This window comes from Stegastes partitus, unplaced genomic scaffold (assembly GCF_000690725.1).
Source record: "Stegastes partitus isolate 25-593 unplaced genomic scaffold, Stegastes_partitus-1.0.2 Scaffold787, whole genome shotgun sequence".
NCBI classification, from domain to species: Eukaryota; Metazoa; Chordata; class Actinopteri; family Pomacentridae; genus Stegastes; species Stegastes partitus.
The window spans coordinates 216,510-234,858 of NW_007578518.1; the positions used below are offsets into that span (position 1 = coordinate 216,510).

The 18,349-nt window shown below is 44.7% G+C and overlaps 1 protein-coding gene across 2 annotated transcripts in view; it reads right to left on the reverse strand.

Moving 5' to 3' along the window:
* Positions 1-18,349, reverse strand: part of LOC103364860 (zinc finger protein 521) — an 89,463-nt gene that overhangs the window by 43,541 nt on the left and 27,573 nt on the right. For both annotated transcript variants that reach the window (XM_008292136.1, XM_008292135.1), the window contains exons 4-5: positions 3,061-6,572; positions 2,804-2,888 (exon numbers count right to left, since the gene is read on the reverse strand). In XM_008292136.1, coding sequence (XP_008290358.1) covers positions 2,804-2,888; positions 3,061-6,572 — 3,597 coding nt within the window. The remainder of the gene's footprint in view (positions 1-2,803; positions 2,889-3,060; positions 6,573-18,349) is intronic.

Sequence of the window (18,349 nt, forward strand, 5' to 3'; positions counted from 1 at the left end):
TAAACTAAAGAGTGGCCAGCTGTCTTCTGGCCTGCTATTAAATTGCTCCTTGGATGGTGGCGATATCATTTTTTTCTCCATAGGAGTATCACACCAGGTCCCCAAACAGAGCGACCAGCTGTACAGCAAATGTGTACTGATCCATCTGGGCCCTAGCAGGCTGCAGCCTCCATCTTAAGACACGTGGGGCCGTTCACAGGCTTGGCTGGGGCTGGTCTGCAACACACCCTCCTGCACCCATGGCCACCTCCTTCCCTTTCATTTACCTCCATTATCATAGTAAATGTGGAGTAGCTGAGCACCAGAGCCCTTTATGTCTGAACCAGGACCGTCATCATCCGAGTGTAATATCCATGCATCAAAATGTGCTGGCAGTCGTACAGAAGAGGCAGCCATGACCACTTCGGCCTGATGGGAGGAGGCGAGGGTGGAGGCTCATTGCACTTGGTTTGGGGGAGACTATTGTATTACAAAGGCAGCTAATATGGACTTGTCTGGGTGAGACAGGCTCGGGTTTTGTTGTTCCATACACTTAGCACTATGGTTATGTCACGGCACATCACTATATATAGAGTTATCAGTGTGAACTGACACCATGGAGCGGGGCATGGATGAAAACAACACCCCTATGAATCCAGCGTCTGCTCCATTACCTACGCTAATAACGCTGACAGCTGAGCGGAGATGACCCCAGCCCCCTGTTTCCCCTCTCCTGTGCAGATGGCCATTAAAAGGAGAAAGTGTCCCTTTTTTCTGTAGAGAAGGTATTTAGAGCTTTTCCAAATGAGTATTTTTTTTTCTGTGTTTTTTGGCCCAAATTGGCTTTGCCCTGATTACAGGCTGGGTTGAATTTGACCATATTCTACATAAAAATGGGGACCGATTCTCCACGAGCCACATAAACCACAAGATCAACTTTTACAACGCGGCGAACACGCGTTTTCCTTTCGTGCCACGTCAGTTAAACACAATTTCTTTACTTTACTTTATTCTGTTCAGTTTCCTTTTTGTTTGACAACTTCACATTACAATGACTTTTGTTTTCTCCATATTTTATAGATCACAAAACAAATGCATCTAACAGAAACCCTTTTGAGAAGTCAGATGAAACCCGTGATCATGTTGAATACAAAGCAACGGCATATCAGAGAAGTAAGACATCAGACAATAACCCAATCACCTATCCTCCTGTTATCTTAAGCTGTCTGAATTCCACTATTATGGGGAAACTGTGTGCTTGTGTGGCTGAAAGACATAAAATAACCAGTAGGGGGGTTTGTTTTCTACCCTCCCAGTGTGCTCCGTGCCTGCCTTTGCGAGAGAAAGGACTAATGCTGGCATGGTACTGTATTAGGCACCCCCAGTAGACTAGTGGGTGAGCAGATCGCAAAGATGAATACAAAATACACACCTACACACTCTCAGCTCGTCTCTCTCTTTTGCAAATACACCGCAGCATCAAAATCACAAATCACATGCCTCTGATTGTTTATGCACAAACAGTGGGTCCCTGATAGAATTGCCCACCGGTCCTGATAGAATTGCCCACCGTGTTTAAATTCACCTGCGCCTAGAAGCGTGTCCCAAACAGAGAGGCGGTTTGGTTCCAGATCAATGAGTCTCTCTCCCACTGAAGACAACAGATAATGCAGTGTAATGAAAGAGCCGCCAAACGAGCTGAATAAATGAATGAATAAAGGAACGTGAGACCGGAATTCAGACGCCTACTTACTGCAGGCAAGAAAACCTGTTTTCCAATTGTCTGTTCTCTATAAATTATTCTGCCTGCATACAAATGACAAACCAAAAGTAAAGACATTTGGAAAATGTGGAGGTTAGTCTTACAGCAGCACTCTTGGTCTAGCAATCTCGTGAAAGGAAATGCAAAAAAATTTAGAGTAATTTTGTCATATACAACGTCATAAAGTCAGATATCCATTTTTTCAGTTGATTTGACGTCATTAAATGCAGAGAGTGTGAAAAAATGTCACCAAATGTTGCATTCAGATCTCAGTCATCTGAACAGAGTACTTATGTGAAAAGGGCACAATAAACAAACAAACAAACAAAAAATATATATATACAGTAGCAATGTGGAGATTTTTTTTTCTTTTCTTTTTTTGAAAACGGTCCGATAATATTGGAATTTTAAACAGTTTGAATAAGATCTGTTTGGCATTTAAATAAATAAATAGTCTGTATGTTTCCACTACTTCAAACTACCTGCATTACAGAGTGGTTTGAAGTGGAGAGATTCTGCTTCACAAGCATGCACACGTACTATATTATACCATTCACATGCATGGAGAAATGAAGCTCACGGGTTTATGAATGCACAACACTGGGGATGCAGTTGATGGTCAAAATAATAAAATAATTCCACCTATTTGGTGATGTGATCCAGACACTTGTGAGCCTGAATGAGACAGGGTCAAATATTTTATTACATATATCACATCAATCCTTAGCATGTGCTTCATCTTTAAAAAAAACTAGGTAAAGTCTGAAATTGATTCAAAATTATCAAGTATTTGTTGTGAAATTGGGTGAATTTTCCTCAATGATTTGTGTACTGTATTGACGACAGTCACACAAAATCATTCCATCTAACATATAAATTGCACACCTAACAGCCACATTAATAAAATGCAATTTTAGAAATACTTTCGGAAATGTGGAGGAACATATTCATATATATATATATATATATACACATACATAACACAAGCACTGTATTTTATGACTTTGTTGCACGAGTGCAACAGAAACCAGAATACATGAAACAGAAAGAGTTATCTCCTACCCAGCATGTGGTTGGCCACATGAACTTGGATGTCCCATTCACTGTAGAACACCATCTGACATTTGATGCACTGGTATGTCTTCTTCTGTAAAGAAGACAGAAGCGATTGTAGTTCAGTTTGAACAAAAGATGATACATCACACCAGAAACTAGTTTTGTTTTACCAACTTGGCACAGTGCTAGGCAATGATTTTTATAAATCACCATTAGTTTATTCACTATTTAAGCCTAATCGATACAAGACTGATTAACAATACCTCTTCAGTTTGAGAGGGACTGGCTCTTGGCATGGGCGACACCTGGGGGGTCTTGAGCTGTCCGCTGTTGCTATCTCCAGCCTGCTCTCGGTGCACTGTCTGGACATGGTTTTGCAACTCAGCCTCAGACTCGAACTTCACATTGCAGCTGGAACATCGTGTCTTGGCTGCGGATGATGAGGATGTGGAAGAAGATGAAGAAGATGATGAGACAGCTTTGCTTTTCCCATCTCCAGGACTGAGACTCTCACCCTGGATCCATGCCGCTGTGGTTGTTGCAGGAGTGGTGGCTCCTCCATGCTGCTGCTGTTGCCTTCCTCCATTCACTGTTGGACTGGAGCTCTTGGAGCCGGCGGCTGTCACGCAGGATGCACACAGTCCATAAGGCAGTCCATTGATGTCCAGCTTCACCAGGTCTTGCTTGGACCGGAAGTCTTTCAGGCAAGAGGCACACTTGAAAAGTTTTTGGGGGTGGTGTTGCTGCTGGTTATGAGTGATGGCATTGCTGCGGACCATGGGTTGGTTGGCGGACAGAGTGCCTGTCTTTTGCATGTGGAAAGTACCATGGATCTTGAGCTCCAATGTGGAGGTGACTGTCTGCATGCACACCACACAGCGGAAACCTGTCAGGGAGTTCCTCAGGTCAGGGTGCATCTGGCAATGCTCCAGGAAGTCCTCCTCACTCTGCAGTGGCATCTTACAAATGCGGCAGCTGCCTGTGTCCAGACTCTTGCTATGGGTGACCTTGTGCTCAGTCAGGGTGAGCAAGGAAGGGAAGCGCTCCCCACAGATGGGACACATGTAGTGTTTGACAGGCCCAAGGTGGGTCTGCATATGTTCCCTCAGCCCAGCCTCAGAGAAGAAGGTACGAGAGCAGACATTGCACTTGTGGTTGCCCTTGATCATTTCAGCTTTCCGTTTCATCATGGCACTCTCACCAGGGCGTATATTGTGATCTCTCAACTGGTGGTTGGTGAGTAGTGACTCCATGGTATAAGACGCCCCACAGATGTCACACCCATACATGGGTTCTGCAGTGTCAACCTCTTCCTCACTTCCATCATGGCTGTTCTGGGATTCCACCACAGATCCCACTGCTGCCCCAGGGCCATGGCTGTTAGTTAAGAGACCTTGTAGCTCAGCGTCTTCTTTCGGCTGGCCATCCCCACCACTCACAGTAGAGCCATTAGCACCACAGTTCTGTGTCTTTCCCTCAAACACACAGTGTTTCTCCCTCAAATGCTTCTCCAGAAGGACAATGGCATGGAAGGCCTTACTGCAGAAGCGACAGTTATATTTCTTGCTGTGGGTAGTGATATGGCACTGCAGCTCCACTTCAGTGCCAAACGACTCCCCACAAAAAATGCAGCGGTGGGCACGGCCCTGGTTCTCCAGGTGACTGTGCTTGACATGCAGCTGTAGGTCAGTCTCATGTCTAAAGTCCCAGTTGCATGAGGTGCAGCGGTACACCTTCTTCTCGTTGCTGTGCTTTACAGCCAGGTGGAGCTGGGTAGATACTTTTGAGTCAAACACCTCCTGGCACAGAGTGCAACGAAAGAACACAAAAGTGTGCATGTCGAGCAGGTGTTTCTGCAGGTCGTCCACTGACGTGAACTGCTTGTCACAGCTCTCACAGATGTAATACGTGGAGGTAATAGTGAAGTGAATTGTCACGTGCTTCAGGAGAGATTCCTGGTTGGGAAACTCTTTGTTGCACTGCGGACAGGTGAGCTGAGGCTGCAGACCGTCCAGATGAGTTTTGAGGTGAGTCTGGAAAAGGTCTAAGCTCGTATACTTGGCTCCACACTGGTTACATATGAACTCACTGGTGGCGCGTGAAGCTGAGCCGCCTTGTTTCAACATGGCAGTTTGTTCCACAGATATCGGTGAGGAGGGGCTGAGAGTGCGCAGCGATTTCTTTCCATTGTTGATGTAGTTTAGGGCCAGTGGAATGTTCTTGTGATTCTCCTTGATGTGTTTGTTGAGCTTCAGAACACTGTTAAATATGGGGGAGTTGGTGCAATACGAACAGGAGTACACCTCCACTATAGGCTCCTTGGGAGTTACGGCCAAGGGGGAGTCGAAGCGCAGGCTGCCCCCGTCACAGTGAGTCTGACGAACGTGCTCCTCCAGGGTGGCCTCTGTCAAGAACCCCATGAAGCACTGGGGGCAGAAGAAGGCATTGCTCTCCTTGGCCACAGGGCTGGGAAAGCCGTGGGAGCAGCGGATGTGTTCCTGGAGGGCGTTTAGGTCGCTCAGCACCTCAGGGCAGAAGTTACACTGAAGAAGGGCATCAGGCAAGCTGGCTAAAAGGGCAGCGTGATCTTCTGCATTGTGGATCTGCTTAAGATGTTCATTCAGATTTAGCAAAGAGGGCAGCACCTCTAAACAAAACTGGCAAGTGTGAGCCTGCTCTGGCTTGTCCAGATGCATGGTTCGTAGGTGAATCTGAAGCACAGCCAAACTCGAGAATACTTGTTTGTTGCAGTAAATGCAACTGTAGGAGACTTTAGGCTGTTTAGAGGAACGTCCTCCCATGTCCGTTGCGTTCTGAGCAGCCCTCTTTCTCCTCCCCCTCGTCTTGGGCACGGGCGGTGCTGTCTCCACCATTGTGGAGCTGTCAACAGAAAGGTTGGAGTCAGGAGTGGTGCTCGAGACAGAAGTGTAGCCCACAGTCAGCAAGGAAGGACTGTTACTATGGTTACTGGATTCGGGGAGCTGGTGGATGTCCATATGAGCATAGAGGTCCTCAACAGACATAAAGTGTTCAGAGCAGATAGCACAGGTGTGGCCCTTCCTGTCTCTGCTGTGGGCCTGGTCAATGTGAGTCAGCAGGGTGCCCTCATCACTGAAGGGCTCGTGGCAGTAGATGCACTGCAGGGTGGCACCCAGGCCTCCATCCTCTGACGGTGAGCACTCTGGGTGGCACTCTGCGATGTGCCTCTGGAGCTCTTCTGGAACATCAAAGCCCTCCTCACAACGGCTGCATTTACGGGTTTCTTTCAGCTTCCATTCATCAGCTCGAGAGAGGCTTGAGCTGCTGCCATCTTTGCCCCTTTCGTGTACTTGCATGTGGCCGTGGAGCGAGCTGGAGGAGAGGAAGCCTCGGCGGCACACAGGGCACTTATGGGGTTTGTTGGAGGCGTGAGTTTTCATGTGGATTTTGAGGTGATCACTGCGGGAGAAGGCAGAGTCACACTCGCCACAGTGGTACTTCTTATCACCAGTGTGTAGCTTCACGTGTCGATCTCGGCTGCGCTTGTGTTTAAACAGGCGGCTGCAAAAGGTACAGCTGAAAGGGAGCTTATCGCCGTGGCTCTGCTCGTGACGCTTGAGGAAGCTTAGGCGACTGAAGGACTTGTCACAGAACTGGCACGGGTACGGCAGGCCAGGACCCCCTTCCTCCTCGCCAAAATCATAGTCCTCGCAGTGTCCTGGAGAAGTCTGATCCTTACTGGAGGGAGATGATGCTGGCCAAGAACACGATGGGTCATCCTCGAGATCAGCACCGTCTAGAAGAGAAGACAGAGAGAGCGAAAAATAGAATAAAGAGGCCAAGTCAGAGGGAGGAAAAAAAAAAGATGGAAAGAGAAGGAAAAAGTGAGTTAGAGAGGTGTTTTTTAAGACTGTATTAGCAACTCATTTGTCTCACTCTTTTGAACAGAAAAGGTGGGCCACCGTGGTGTTATTTGTCATAGTAATTATAAGGTTGTGGTGTATGAATTTAGAGTTCTTTGCAATGTAGACCATTTTTTCTTCAGCAGAAACAATACCTCTCCTTAGGTGTTATCTAAAAAGTTACATTTAAATATGCAATTTAAAGTATAATTAGAGAAGAGAATAAGTGGAAATACTTTTACTACAATTAGCCTTGTATGTGGCCATGTAATGGCTTAGCCCACTGTGACTCAAAACACAATCTCTCTGACATTTAAAGCCAACACAAGACAATGGGTGTACTTTAGGATGTAAGCCCGGCATGAGGTAAATTAGAACATTTCTATTATTCCTGAACAATTACTGGAATATTTTTGAAAAACAAGAGCCCTTGAAATGACCTTAAGACAAGAGAAAAACAGGCGAAAAAAAAGCAGTTTTCAAGAACGAAGGAGAAGATTAAATGTGCAATTTAGACCGCAGCTATGCGTAGCCTTCGGGAAAGCTCGGCTGCAAAACGGATGATTTTCATGAAACATGGGCCCTTCAGAACATCAGTCAATACATATCAGATTATAGAATATGCATTATTACCATATTTGTCTGTGTGATCTGCGCTAAGCTGTGAGGCAACTGATCCTGGATGGATGAATGTGCCATGTGCTGATGCAGGGGCAGGGAGTGGGGGGCAGCTGGGAGGGGACAGGAAAACGGATAAGGAAAGACAACCGAGTGGCTAACTGTCTCACTCAAGGACAAGCAGGTGCAGAGAATGACCAGGGAACACCAGTCAACTGATAATACAGCACCCCCCCTCCATTCTCTTTACAATCACTTTAATGTGGCCCTATTCAAATCGCTTCTTCGCCGACATTCCAATCCACTGGTTCACCGCACGGCGATATGAATGGAAAACACAGAGCACCACTTTCCACAGGTTCAAAAGGTTACAGACCACTTCTTCCCGCTGCCGAATCCTAAGTGCTGTGAACTTCCTTACCTAAATAAAACAACGTAATCCCAGCCCCTTCAGAAAAAAAAAAGAAATGTGTCAAAAGGCCATTACTTGGAATGGGAAAAACAAGAGGAAACTGCAAAGATTTATGAGAGGGACGAAGGAAAAGCACGAGCTCTTTCCAGGATCCAACCTCTGTACTCTCCTTCAGCTGACAAATCTAAGTCTCCCTCTCTCTCTCTCTCTCTCGCTCTCTCCCCCGTTCTGTTGTTTTTGCTGGGAGATCTGCCCTTTGTCAGGATATCATGCCCTCTTTGAGCACTTACCCCCATCAGGGCCTATCTTCAGGAAACAGATGGGGTCGGAGGCCATTCCCTTGCCCCTCCAAACTGCTGAAAGCGGCACATTGAGAGCCCACCTCCACACCGTGGCCCTCCCGGAAACCTCCCACCCCTGGCAAGGCGCCCACTCTGCGCACACATCTCACTCAAGGAACAAACCTTGCCTGATTTACTTGCTTTATCTCTTATACATGTCTCAATGTTTTCTCTCTCTCTCTCTCTCTCTGGTTTGAGGGAGGATGGGTGACTCAGTGCTATGCCCTCCTCCACAGAGGGGGCGGATCTGCCCTATCTCATACTGCCTCTCAGGGTATAGGAGAAGAAGACAGTGCAAGAAGAATGACCCCAGCCAATGCCTTACAGTCAAACATATTGGCTTCGAGACAATAGTATAAAACAAACAAATAAATGGGCCTGTATACAAGGCTAAATGAAATTCTATTGTCTTAAATGAGGATGTCTTTGCCTTGAGATATCACTAAGCTGTCAGGACGACCACATTCCATATTTGTTGCTTGTTTACTTTATGTATATTATTTATTTCATGCCTTGCTCTAATAACACACATACATAAAGTCATATCTGTAGGGGACATGTGGGAATCGCAAGCATTGCTCGAGTTAAATTAGCAGAAGAGGTTGTTTAGATGGGTAAATAGCTATGCAAATTTTAGGCTTGTGAGATATTGCAGAAGTTGCCGTGTAATAATATAAAAGAATAATACTAATGTTGCGGTACAACAACAGGATTTGTTTGCCTTTGAGTTGCACCTATTGTACCACATAGTCAAAAATATGTTGCATGTGCGCTGCAGCCAAAACCCAGAGTTCCTGCCTGTGTAAAATAGTTGCAAAGTCATTTGTCTCACTGTGATTTCTTTCAAAATGCCTCATTAAAAAGAAAAAGAAAGACCTGCTTAATGGCGAGTTGAGACTGTACATTTCAGGCGTAGTATAGTTGTACAGTTATACTTGGTGTCTCTCTCCTCCAACTCCCAACACACACACCGACACACTGACTTTGCAACACACACAAGGCAGCACACACTGCACACTCGCCTCACATTAACAAACATATACGGCTCGTGCACACACGCAGCTTGTACACATTGAATGCACAGATACAAGCGCAATGGCCGAAACAAGTGTGTGAACAACTGTAGATGAAAGAGCAATCTTCCTCGGGAGACCTCAAGAGGAAAGAGAGAGAGAGACTTGTTTTTTTCCTCCTTCACCCAGACAAGAAATGCCCAGGCCTCAGCAGCAGCCTGAGTAAATAAAAGAACGGGCCTTACTTCCCTGTCTCTCGGGCCGGGGGCCTGTGCACGCCAGCACTCTCTGTGCTGCTGCCAAAGGGGATGCTGGGGCCTGAAAAACTACACCCTGCAGCTGAAGGGCTGTCTTTGTTGGTCTGCCAAGGCCTTCCTGAGCATCCTCCAGCCAACAGCCTGTCACGTCCTGGGAGGAAGACCTCCATCTTAAGGCCTGTCCCTCTCTGGGAGTTCTGTCCCTGCCCCCCCCTCCTCCCTCTCTCTTTTTTAAATGTCTCCTATATGGAACAAAACAACCTCATTTGGAGTGCCCCTATAGGGGATGGCATAAAATGTGCCACAGCTATATTTACTGGAAAGATAAAAATTGAACCCTAAGCTACAGCACATGAGAACTTAAAAAAAAATAAATAAAGTGTTGCCTGTCAACTTCATGGACTCGGGATATGTAAGGTTAATAAAAGCACTTGCAGTTCTATACAAATTACATCCCTTTTTCTTGCACTGCAGAACTAACCACTAAAAATTCCCCATTCACACGCAGGTCTCCAGTTTCCTCTAAGTCAGTCTGAGCTACCCTTTGTGCACCACTTCCTCTATGTTCATTTATAGCACCCCTTCGCAGAGTAAATACTCCTGTTCAAATAAGATCCTTAATGCTGGGAACAGGTACGTTTACCATGTCTGTGCACGGCGGCGCAGCTTTCAAAACCCCCGAAAGAACGTTTTCATTTGTGCAATTAATGCATTTGAAAATTAGCATGCAAGTCATTCACTTCCACGGTGACACTGTCTCTCTTTCGACTGTTATCAAATGGTGACAAATATTTTCTCTGTTTTTTTTTTTTTTCTCGGCTAAGTGATACGTGCAATTTAAAAAAGAATTACTGCGAGTGATTTCTTTGCAGACAGATACCACTCTGTCATCGTATGATTTGAGTACAAGATCAGAAAGAAGGCAACCGAAGGAGGGTTTCTGGATTGCCAATACCTCAAATATATTAATGGCCGCTGTGCTCAGCAGTGGTATAATAAATAAAACATTTGTAGAAAGTTATTCATATTCAAGTCCAATAAAGTCCCCTTCCAGTAGAGACTAGACAGCAGAAGCGCACACTAAAAATGTTTGATTAGTAGAACAATTTCTTTGATAATGGAATTATAGAACGTCTTAATGCCCATTGTGTTTCTGTGCCAAAAAGAGGGGGGGGGAAAAAAAAAGCTAAAATTAACTCTCATGTTAAATGTGCTGGCGCTGGATTTTGGATGCTTGATTTAACATTTGGTGGTGTAAATACTTTAAGAGATGTCTAAAACAGAGACGGTCTTTTTCCCAAGATATCATAAAAATCTATACGCACAGTGCTTTGCATAAATATGGTGTTGCTCTCAAACCCAGGAAAAAAAAAAAAAAAATAGCTGTGAAATGTTTTCCTGTGACCATAAATTAACTGAAAATTTTCCTGCAAAAATCAAAAGATGCTAAATATGTTGTGTGAAGTTTCTATTTCGCCTGACCTAGCCTCTTCGGTATTGTGAGGCACTTTGTATTGTATATTTTGAAAAGCACAACAAATCAATAAAGGGAAAAAAAAATAAAGCTCTACTTGCATAACTTACTTGCTTTCTTATTTATTTTTTTTATTTTATTATTTTTTTTAAGCAGAGAATTTGACATTTGTAAGCAGGCTTTTCCCAAAGCTCACTGTTAAACACTGCTTGACACAATGCTTGAATTGTGGTTCTATTGTTTTTTATCTAGTAATACACCCTCCTGAAACCTTGCAGGGACCGTGGTTTGGGAATAACTCACTGCTGGTGCCCGGACCTTCGCGTCTGAGGTGCTGGAAGCTGTTCATGATGGCTTATCACAGCCTGACAGCAACAGAGTACATCTCTTCTATTTAGGAAGCCAAAGTCTTATCCAGGTCCAGGACCTTATCTTATCAGGAAAGTGTTTTTGCTATCACTCATCTGCCACTTCTATAGCAAGCTACACTTTGTTCAAAAGCCATTCTAGTGAAGCAAAGCATGGCCATGCTTTCAGCCGCCAAACCTTATCTTCCTGTGTGTTGTACCAGAGATCTGTACGTAGTGGTTGTCATAAGAGATGTGTTTGTGCGAGTGTATTTGTGGCACATTGGGGATTGGGGATTCATTGAATAAACAAAAAGCTGACAACTTGTCTGATGTAACACCATGACCCCACTTCATATTCAGAGAGGGGATCTTTTTACAGTTACTGGGAAAAGTAGTGAGCCTTTCCCATGAGACAATGCATGTGTCATCTCAACACTTTTCCCGTTCTGATGCCCAAATAGCAGAGTGTGTCTGAACAACACATTATCATGTACGGCCCTGTTTGTGACACAATCACTTAAGATCTAATAGAGGAGGTGGCGAAAGAAATTTTTTTACATTAGCTAAGACTCTGTTCTCCCTGACAGAGGGACCGGGGAGGGGGGCGAGGGAGGGATTTTTTGTTTTTTTTCTGTTGTTTTTTTTTTTTTGGGACTAATTCCAGTCAGATGAACAAATCACTCAGTTGATTCAGGACCGAGCGCTCAGAGGACAGAGCTATTGGAAGAGGCCCAGTGCTGGGCTTTACTCACAGTAGTCCTGCTACATCCCTGTTTTAAGACATCAAATCCAGTCAAAATGAAACACTGATAATTCCCAGTAGCTGTCAACAAAAGTGCCAGGTGGTTAGATGTGGCTTTTTGCACCGTGCAGCTGATTAGCACACAAATAAGCACAAGTAGAAGTAGTGGAAGGAGCTGCTATTTACCATTACATTCCTCAGATATTGTCTATGTGTGTGTGTGGGTGTTGTGCGTACACTCGCTCTGTCTCTCTCTTTCGTTCTCTCTTTTTTTTTTTTTCTTTCTTAGCAAACACAATATGTTTTTACACATCACTGAGAAATGTCAGGTCCCTCTCCCCCCTTGCTACAGATCAATCAAATCCACTATGCTACAGGATGAGAAGGAGGGGTTGTGTGAGACGACTGGAGGATCAGCGAACAAGGATGCTGTCTTTTACTGGACAAGGTAGAAAAACATTAGATGAAATAAGGATTCACTTCCCGCGGTTTCATCAGTGCCGTAGCAGCAAGTTACCCTGGCCTAACATCATGTACATGCGCAACACAACACATATCCACACACACACACACAAGCTTGAAGGAGAATTGTGCACACACACACACACCCCCAAACTGCAGGCAATGGGGATTTTTTCACGCAGGGCCTGACACAAAGAGCTGGAACATCAAGCGCTGTCCTGACTCTGTGGTCTGGGTGTCCATTATTCTGGCCCTCATGGCTCTGTCTCTCAACCATGGGGAAGCGGCAAACTGTCAACTACTTTGTCCACATTACCCACGTCCCCCAGCTCAGACAGGAGCACTTGGTCACTGTCCCAGAAATCACAGTGCCCCAGTGGCATCCCAGGAAAGTTAGACAAATGGAAGGCCAGAGGAAGAAAAGTAGGGCGGCCAGTCATCCTTTACTAGGCTTTTTCTTTCTGTGATGGTGAGACACAAGCGAGAAGTGGAATTTCATTACTTCTCGCAAAGACGCACCCTTGCAACACTGACGCCTTTCCACCACAACCGAAATCAATACCGGCGATGATAATCAATACTAATGTTTCTAATAACGCTTCCTAAAACGAAGGAGGGATATTTGTGCCGCGCGCAGGATCTGAGTCATTGTGTTTCCCGAGAAAATTAGCATCGCGTAACAATCCATAACCGCAGCGTTTGAACTCTAAAAGCATGCCAGGGATGACTAACTGCTGGGTGACACATTTCTCATCCTCCATATCAGCTGTATACTATCAGGTCACGCAGGTCAGCGGCACACTCACACACAGCAGATTAATGGTTACGCAGGAAAGAACGGCATGAATTAAAATATTCACCATTTAATAAACATTTCTAAACACGATCATTTAAATAAAGGTCCATGGCAAAACCATCCACTTAAGGAATTCATAGGTGTATTGCCTCGAATTGTCACAGAAGAGAGTAACAGGCGAAGGGTTAATAAGAAATTAAATTGTCAGGAGTGCTTCACTTTGCTGCTTTTCAAAATTAAGTCTGTTTTTCAAATGAGCGAAGAAGAAAAAAAAAAAAGAAGAAATTAATGAGAGGACAAGAAAGGGGAGGCATTTAATTACACCATTATTCAAAAAAAAGGTGAATTTGGGGTTCATAACAGGTTATTATTCAGAGTACAGTGGGTGGGCTTCCATGGCTAATGTTGCTGTTTTATTGTTACTGTTAATTTTTACTTGATTTGAAGTCTTGGAATTATTAGAAATGAATCGCACGGGATCCAAAAAAATACTTTTCTTTTTCAGCTTTTGAATACGGCGTTTTAAGAATCGTAAATAAATTACCACTAAATGCATAGGTAAGCTCTCGCCACAGCTTTATTAAAAATGTGATTAAGTTAAATCTTCTATGTATCGTTGTTTTTAATTATACATTTAAACAAGCGTGCATTAAAATATCTTTAATTTGCAACGTGATCGGAGCAGCGTTTAGGACGTTTGCGTGCGGGTTTATGGGACAGTGGTGTCATCTCGCCCGCAACCGAGCGGCTGCTGGTGTGGAGAGAGAGGAAGGACAGTTGACCACTTCAGGTGGACTTCAGCGACAAACAGGAAGGAGGCTGTTCCTCGGGTCTTGGCTGGATCTGCAGCCACAGTGAGCCTCCCAGGGGGAGAAAGGAGGATGACAATCTGTCCCCCAGCATGGCCCTTCACCGCCTGCCTCACTGCACTGGCTCTAAGGGAGTGCTGGGCCAGGCGGGACTGGACTGGGCTGGGCTTCAATAAGGCAGGGGTGCCTCTATGAGTGTGTGTGTGTGTGTGTGTGTGTGTGTGTGTGTTTATGTGTGTGTGCTATTCCCTCAACACTGCGGCAGACCAAGCGCAGGACCCAGTGGACAGTCAGCTAGCCAGTCAGCCAGCCAGCCACTGTGAGAGATGCTGCAGTACTGTGCTCTACTCTGCTGCTACTATATTCTCTCACTGCACGAGAGTTTACTTGGATGCTCTTTTGTTTTTTCTCTCCCCTCCCACCCTCCACCCTCCAACTCTTAGTTACTCATAGAAATGTGATTTATGTGATCAGCTTGGAAAAAGAGAAGAAAAAATTGTTGTGCATACAGAAATGTGCTGAGTTACGGTATGGTTGCTTCATTAAAATAGGGTTTGCTCTGCAACTTTCAAGAGACCCTATCCATTACTTAAAACCATACACAGCACTGAGTGAATTTGGAAAAATAGGGTCTAATTTTTTTATTATTATTTCTTTTTTAATCAAACTACCTCAGAGTGACCCATAAAACTTGGGCGAGACTTCAAGTAAGAATTATCTCACTTTTTAAGTGTAACTTCAGACACTTGGATCTACGTTTCAGCACGCTGGGAATATTTTTAAAAAGGGCAGTTAGTTTGCCAAATGCCCATAAAAAGTCTTATATCATCACCTTTTTTTTTTCTTTTCTCCTCGCTGCAAAGGATGAAGGAAACTAGTCTGCATACGGACAAACAACTGAACTGGTGCGTTAGCTTTAGCATTAGCATTTGTCTGAAAACCCCTGACCCTGCCTCTTGACCCATGACCTCTGTTTCCCCTGATTAATACACTGTGGCTTTATTTGATATCTCCTCAATACCAGTCCAGCTTGTCAGTGGTAAAACAACTGGAGACAGCCCAGGAGGGAGAAGAAAACATGCATCGTGGAGAGGAGAGCGGGAGGGGGGGAAAGAAAAACAAGCATCAGCTCAAGCAAGACGATGTATTTTCATGCATCCCTGTCTTAAATGTCAAGATTTCTTAACCCTCAGTGACTGCAGTGCTGACACCTCTCCAAGGTTCAACAGAAACTGCATTCATTAATAATTAGCTTAGCTGTGAGGACAGGGAGCGAGAGCGAGAATGAGAAGAGCGAGCGAGACAGCTAAAATTTAAACTTCTGTCCTTTCCCGAGAGAATCGAATTTCACTACAAGTTTTTTCACTCTTCTTCATTTCTTGTTTTCCTGGTGTGTTGGCCAGAATCCCGCAGGCGGCCCATGAACGAGCAATGCAGACGTCGCATCAGCCTTACTACTCCCTCCCCTCCTTAATCATGGCTCTAATACCCTCCAGATGAATAAACATCTTCATCCCCTCTCCGTTAAAGCCAGAAGGCTCCTTCACTCTCAAATCCAAGAAAGGGGAGAAAGAAAAGAGAGAGAAAGAAGCGGAGAGTCGACGAAGGAGCACAGGAAAAGGCTGACAGATGGAAGGGTGGATCAATGTCGAAATGAACCAACAGCAAAGTAACAAAGCCATGGCAAGATTTTCTGGTTCTTCCCATAATTCGTCTGATCTATTTCCCCCTTGACACAATTATCACAGTCCTTCTAATTATTTTTTCTTCTTAAACAGATTCCGAAATGGCAGACTGTGTTTTTTATGATCCGTGTTTGTAAAGTGCACATTTTGAGAGCTGTTGTGCAACCTTGTCGCCTCAGACTGTGTCCACAGACTGCACAGGAAGGGGGAAGGGGGGGAGGCGGAGGGGGAGGAGGCGAGGAGGAGGCGGGGGGTCTCTGGAGAATGGGCCAGGCCCCAGACCAGCACTTCCCTGGCCCAGTAACCGTGCCAGAATACTCATGACATGTGTGTACAGTATGTGAGCGCAAATGGCAGACAGATTTAAGGGTTTGCTTTGTTTTCCCCGTTCTATTGTTTTCTGCTGGTATCCGGGCGGCTCATCATCATATCTTAATATTAAAAGTGGAGGAAAAAAAAAAAAAAAACAACAAAAAAACCCCCCCCAAAACACACACATGAACGCGAGCAAACAAACGTACCTCGACCGATTTCTTCGCTGCCCTCGCCCTCAACTTCATTTGCAGAACAGGGATCTAATATGAGGCCTGAATACAACCAGACAAATGACTACAGGGCATTTTACTTATTCATCCATCACTTCACATTGATTTATTCCTGTTTATCTATTTATCAGCCCTAAAAAAAAAAAAAAAAAGCCTTTCCCCTGGATTGTTTAGCTAAAAGTTTTCATGCTGACGTACTTAGCGGAAAACTTTCAGGGTCATTGTAGAAAAATCCCTAAAAGAGATTATTGAGGTCCGTCTTACCCTTGAATAGCCTCCTCTCACCCCGACACCTCAACAAATACCTCTCTCCCCATTTACATAGGCCCAGCACTTCTTGGCTTAGTAACCATTTACTTAGTTACACGCCACCACCTGGGAGGCTATTTATGTCTCTCTCAGGAGAGGAACTTGGTATGACTGCCAAACAAAACCCCCATAAAATATCATCCAGACAATACCAGAAAACCCGAGGAAAGATCTCTTTGTGTGACTTTACATTAGGTTTCTGCATTAAAACTAACACTGAGCGAATCAATCAAACGCCAGAGGTGACTCACGTGTTATAATATTTTTTTAAAAGCTAAGTTTTTTTGGTAGACGTTGCGTGTTGCCCCCGTATCTTGCAACACTCTCCTAATAAAGAGTTTTCCTTCGAACGTGCGACAATCTCGAATGTACAGCTTACTGCGATGAACCCATTTCAAGGATCATCATTCAGGAGAGTGAATGTAATAGTCCCCCAATATCAGTTATCAGTGACAGCAACATCCATATCAGCTAATTACTTTTCACGGGGCCGCTGTAGATGAGAGGACATCAGCCGTTATCGCTATATGAAAGGAGAAGACATTACTATTTTACTATTAGTGTGGAAGGGCTGGTGTGACGGTGCTAATATAGAAACGGCATACAGTGATATGGTAATAAAACCTGTGTCACTCATCCACTGGCTTACTTTGCTATTTTAAATATCAAGAGAATATTATCAATAAGGTGACCTTTAATTAAATTTGGCATGCAGATAAGTAGACAAGTCAGGTAGACATCGAGAGGAAGAGATTACCACTGATGACATACGTAAAGCCCTCCCCGGATGTTTATCTTTTTCTTTAACCAGCATCCATCCGGCACGAACAGAAGATGCCAACAGGTCAGAGCAGCGCCCCTTAATTTGTATTTTCTTTAGAATTCTTGGGTTAGTAAGGTGACAGTTGTCTCTGTGAGGGAGGAGTTAGAGTTGGGGAATATAATCCCACGCACTATGCATACAGCAGGGAGAAAATATGTGCACAGAGGTGCTGCATGGCCCCCTGGGTAATTTGTAAAACATGAGCCTTGGCACCTGAGTGCCATGCCGAAGCTTGGGTCAGGTGACTAAGTCACAGGTGCGCCATGGGAGGATCTTTGGTGAGGAGGCGCACCTCCCACCGCCGAGCACGGTGGGCAACAAGAAGCTCTCCAAATGTGGAAGTCTCGAGAAAATTTCCTCGGCTTCTATTTTTAGGAACGTGCCAAAATGTAGTCGAGGTGGTAGCAGGCGAGGCTGTTCTTCATATTTTTTGAGAATTATTTGTTTGGATTATCAGCTTGCGAAAGGTGAAACATCTTTCCTCTAGCGGATGCCGTTGCTCTTTTGCAGCAATAGCTCCCAGAGACGCGCACATTTTGAGAAGAAATACCACTACAAACATATCGCCCATATTATACATGTCTGAACCCACACATGTCGCTTTAATAAGAAGTCTTGATTAGAATTCGGCAGATGTAACATCCCGCATGCACGGTCTCTGCTTTGCTAGGCCTCAGATAACCTTTATCCTATAGGGTTTAATTAATGTCAGCCAGTCTACTCTGCCTTTCAGAAGGAAACGACTTATTCCACTGCCCTCATGAAGCCCAAATCCCTCTGTTTCACTGGTGAGGCCGGCTGCCTTGTTTATCCCAACTACAGGTACTGCTCCCTATTAAGGCCAGCACTTGTTACAGGGAAAAGGTTGAATTATTTACCAACAGTAGAAGGGGAGGAAGACAGAGGGAGCAAGAAACAGGGAGGGAGGCATTTCATACATGGATGAGATTTTTATGTTGTTTTTTGAGGTTATGAACATGGCAAGGTTAATGATCAACACACATCAGATGCAGGCGCTGATTACCAAAGAAAAGG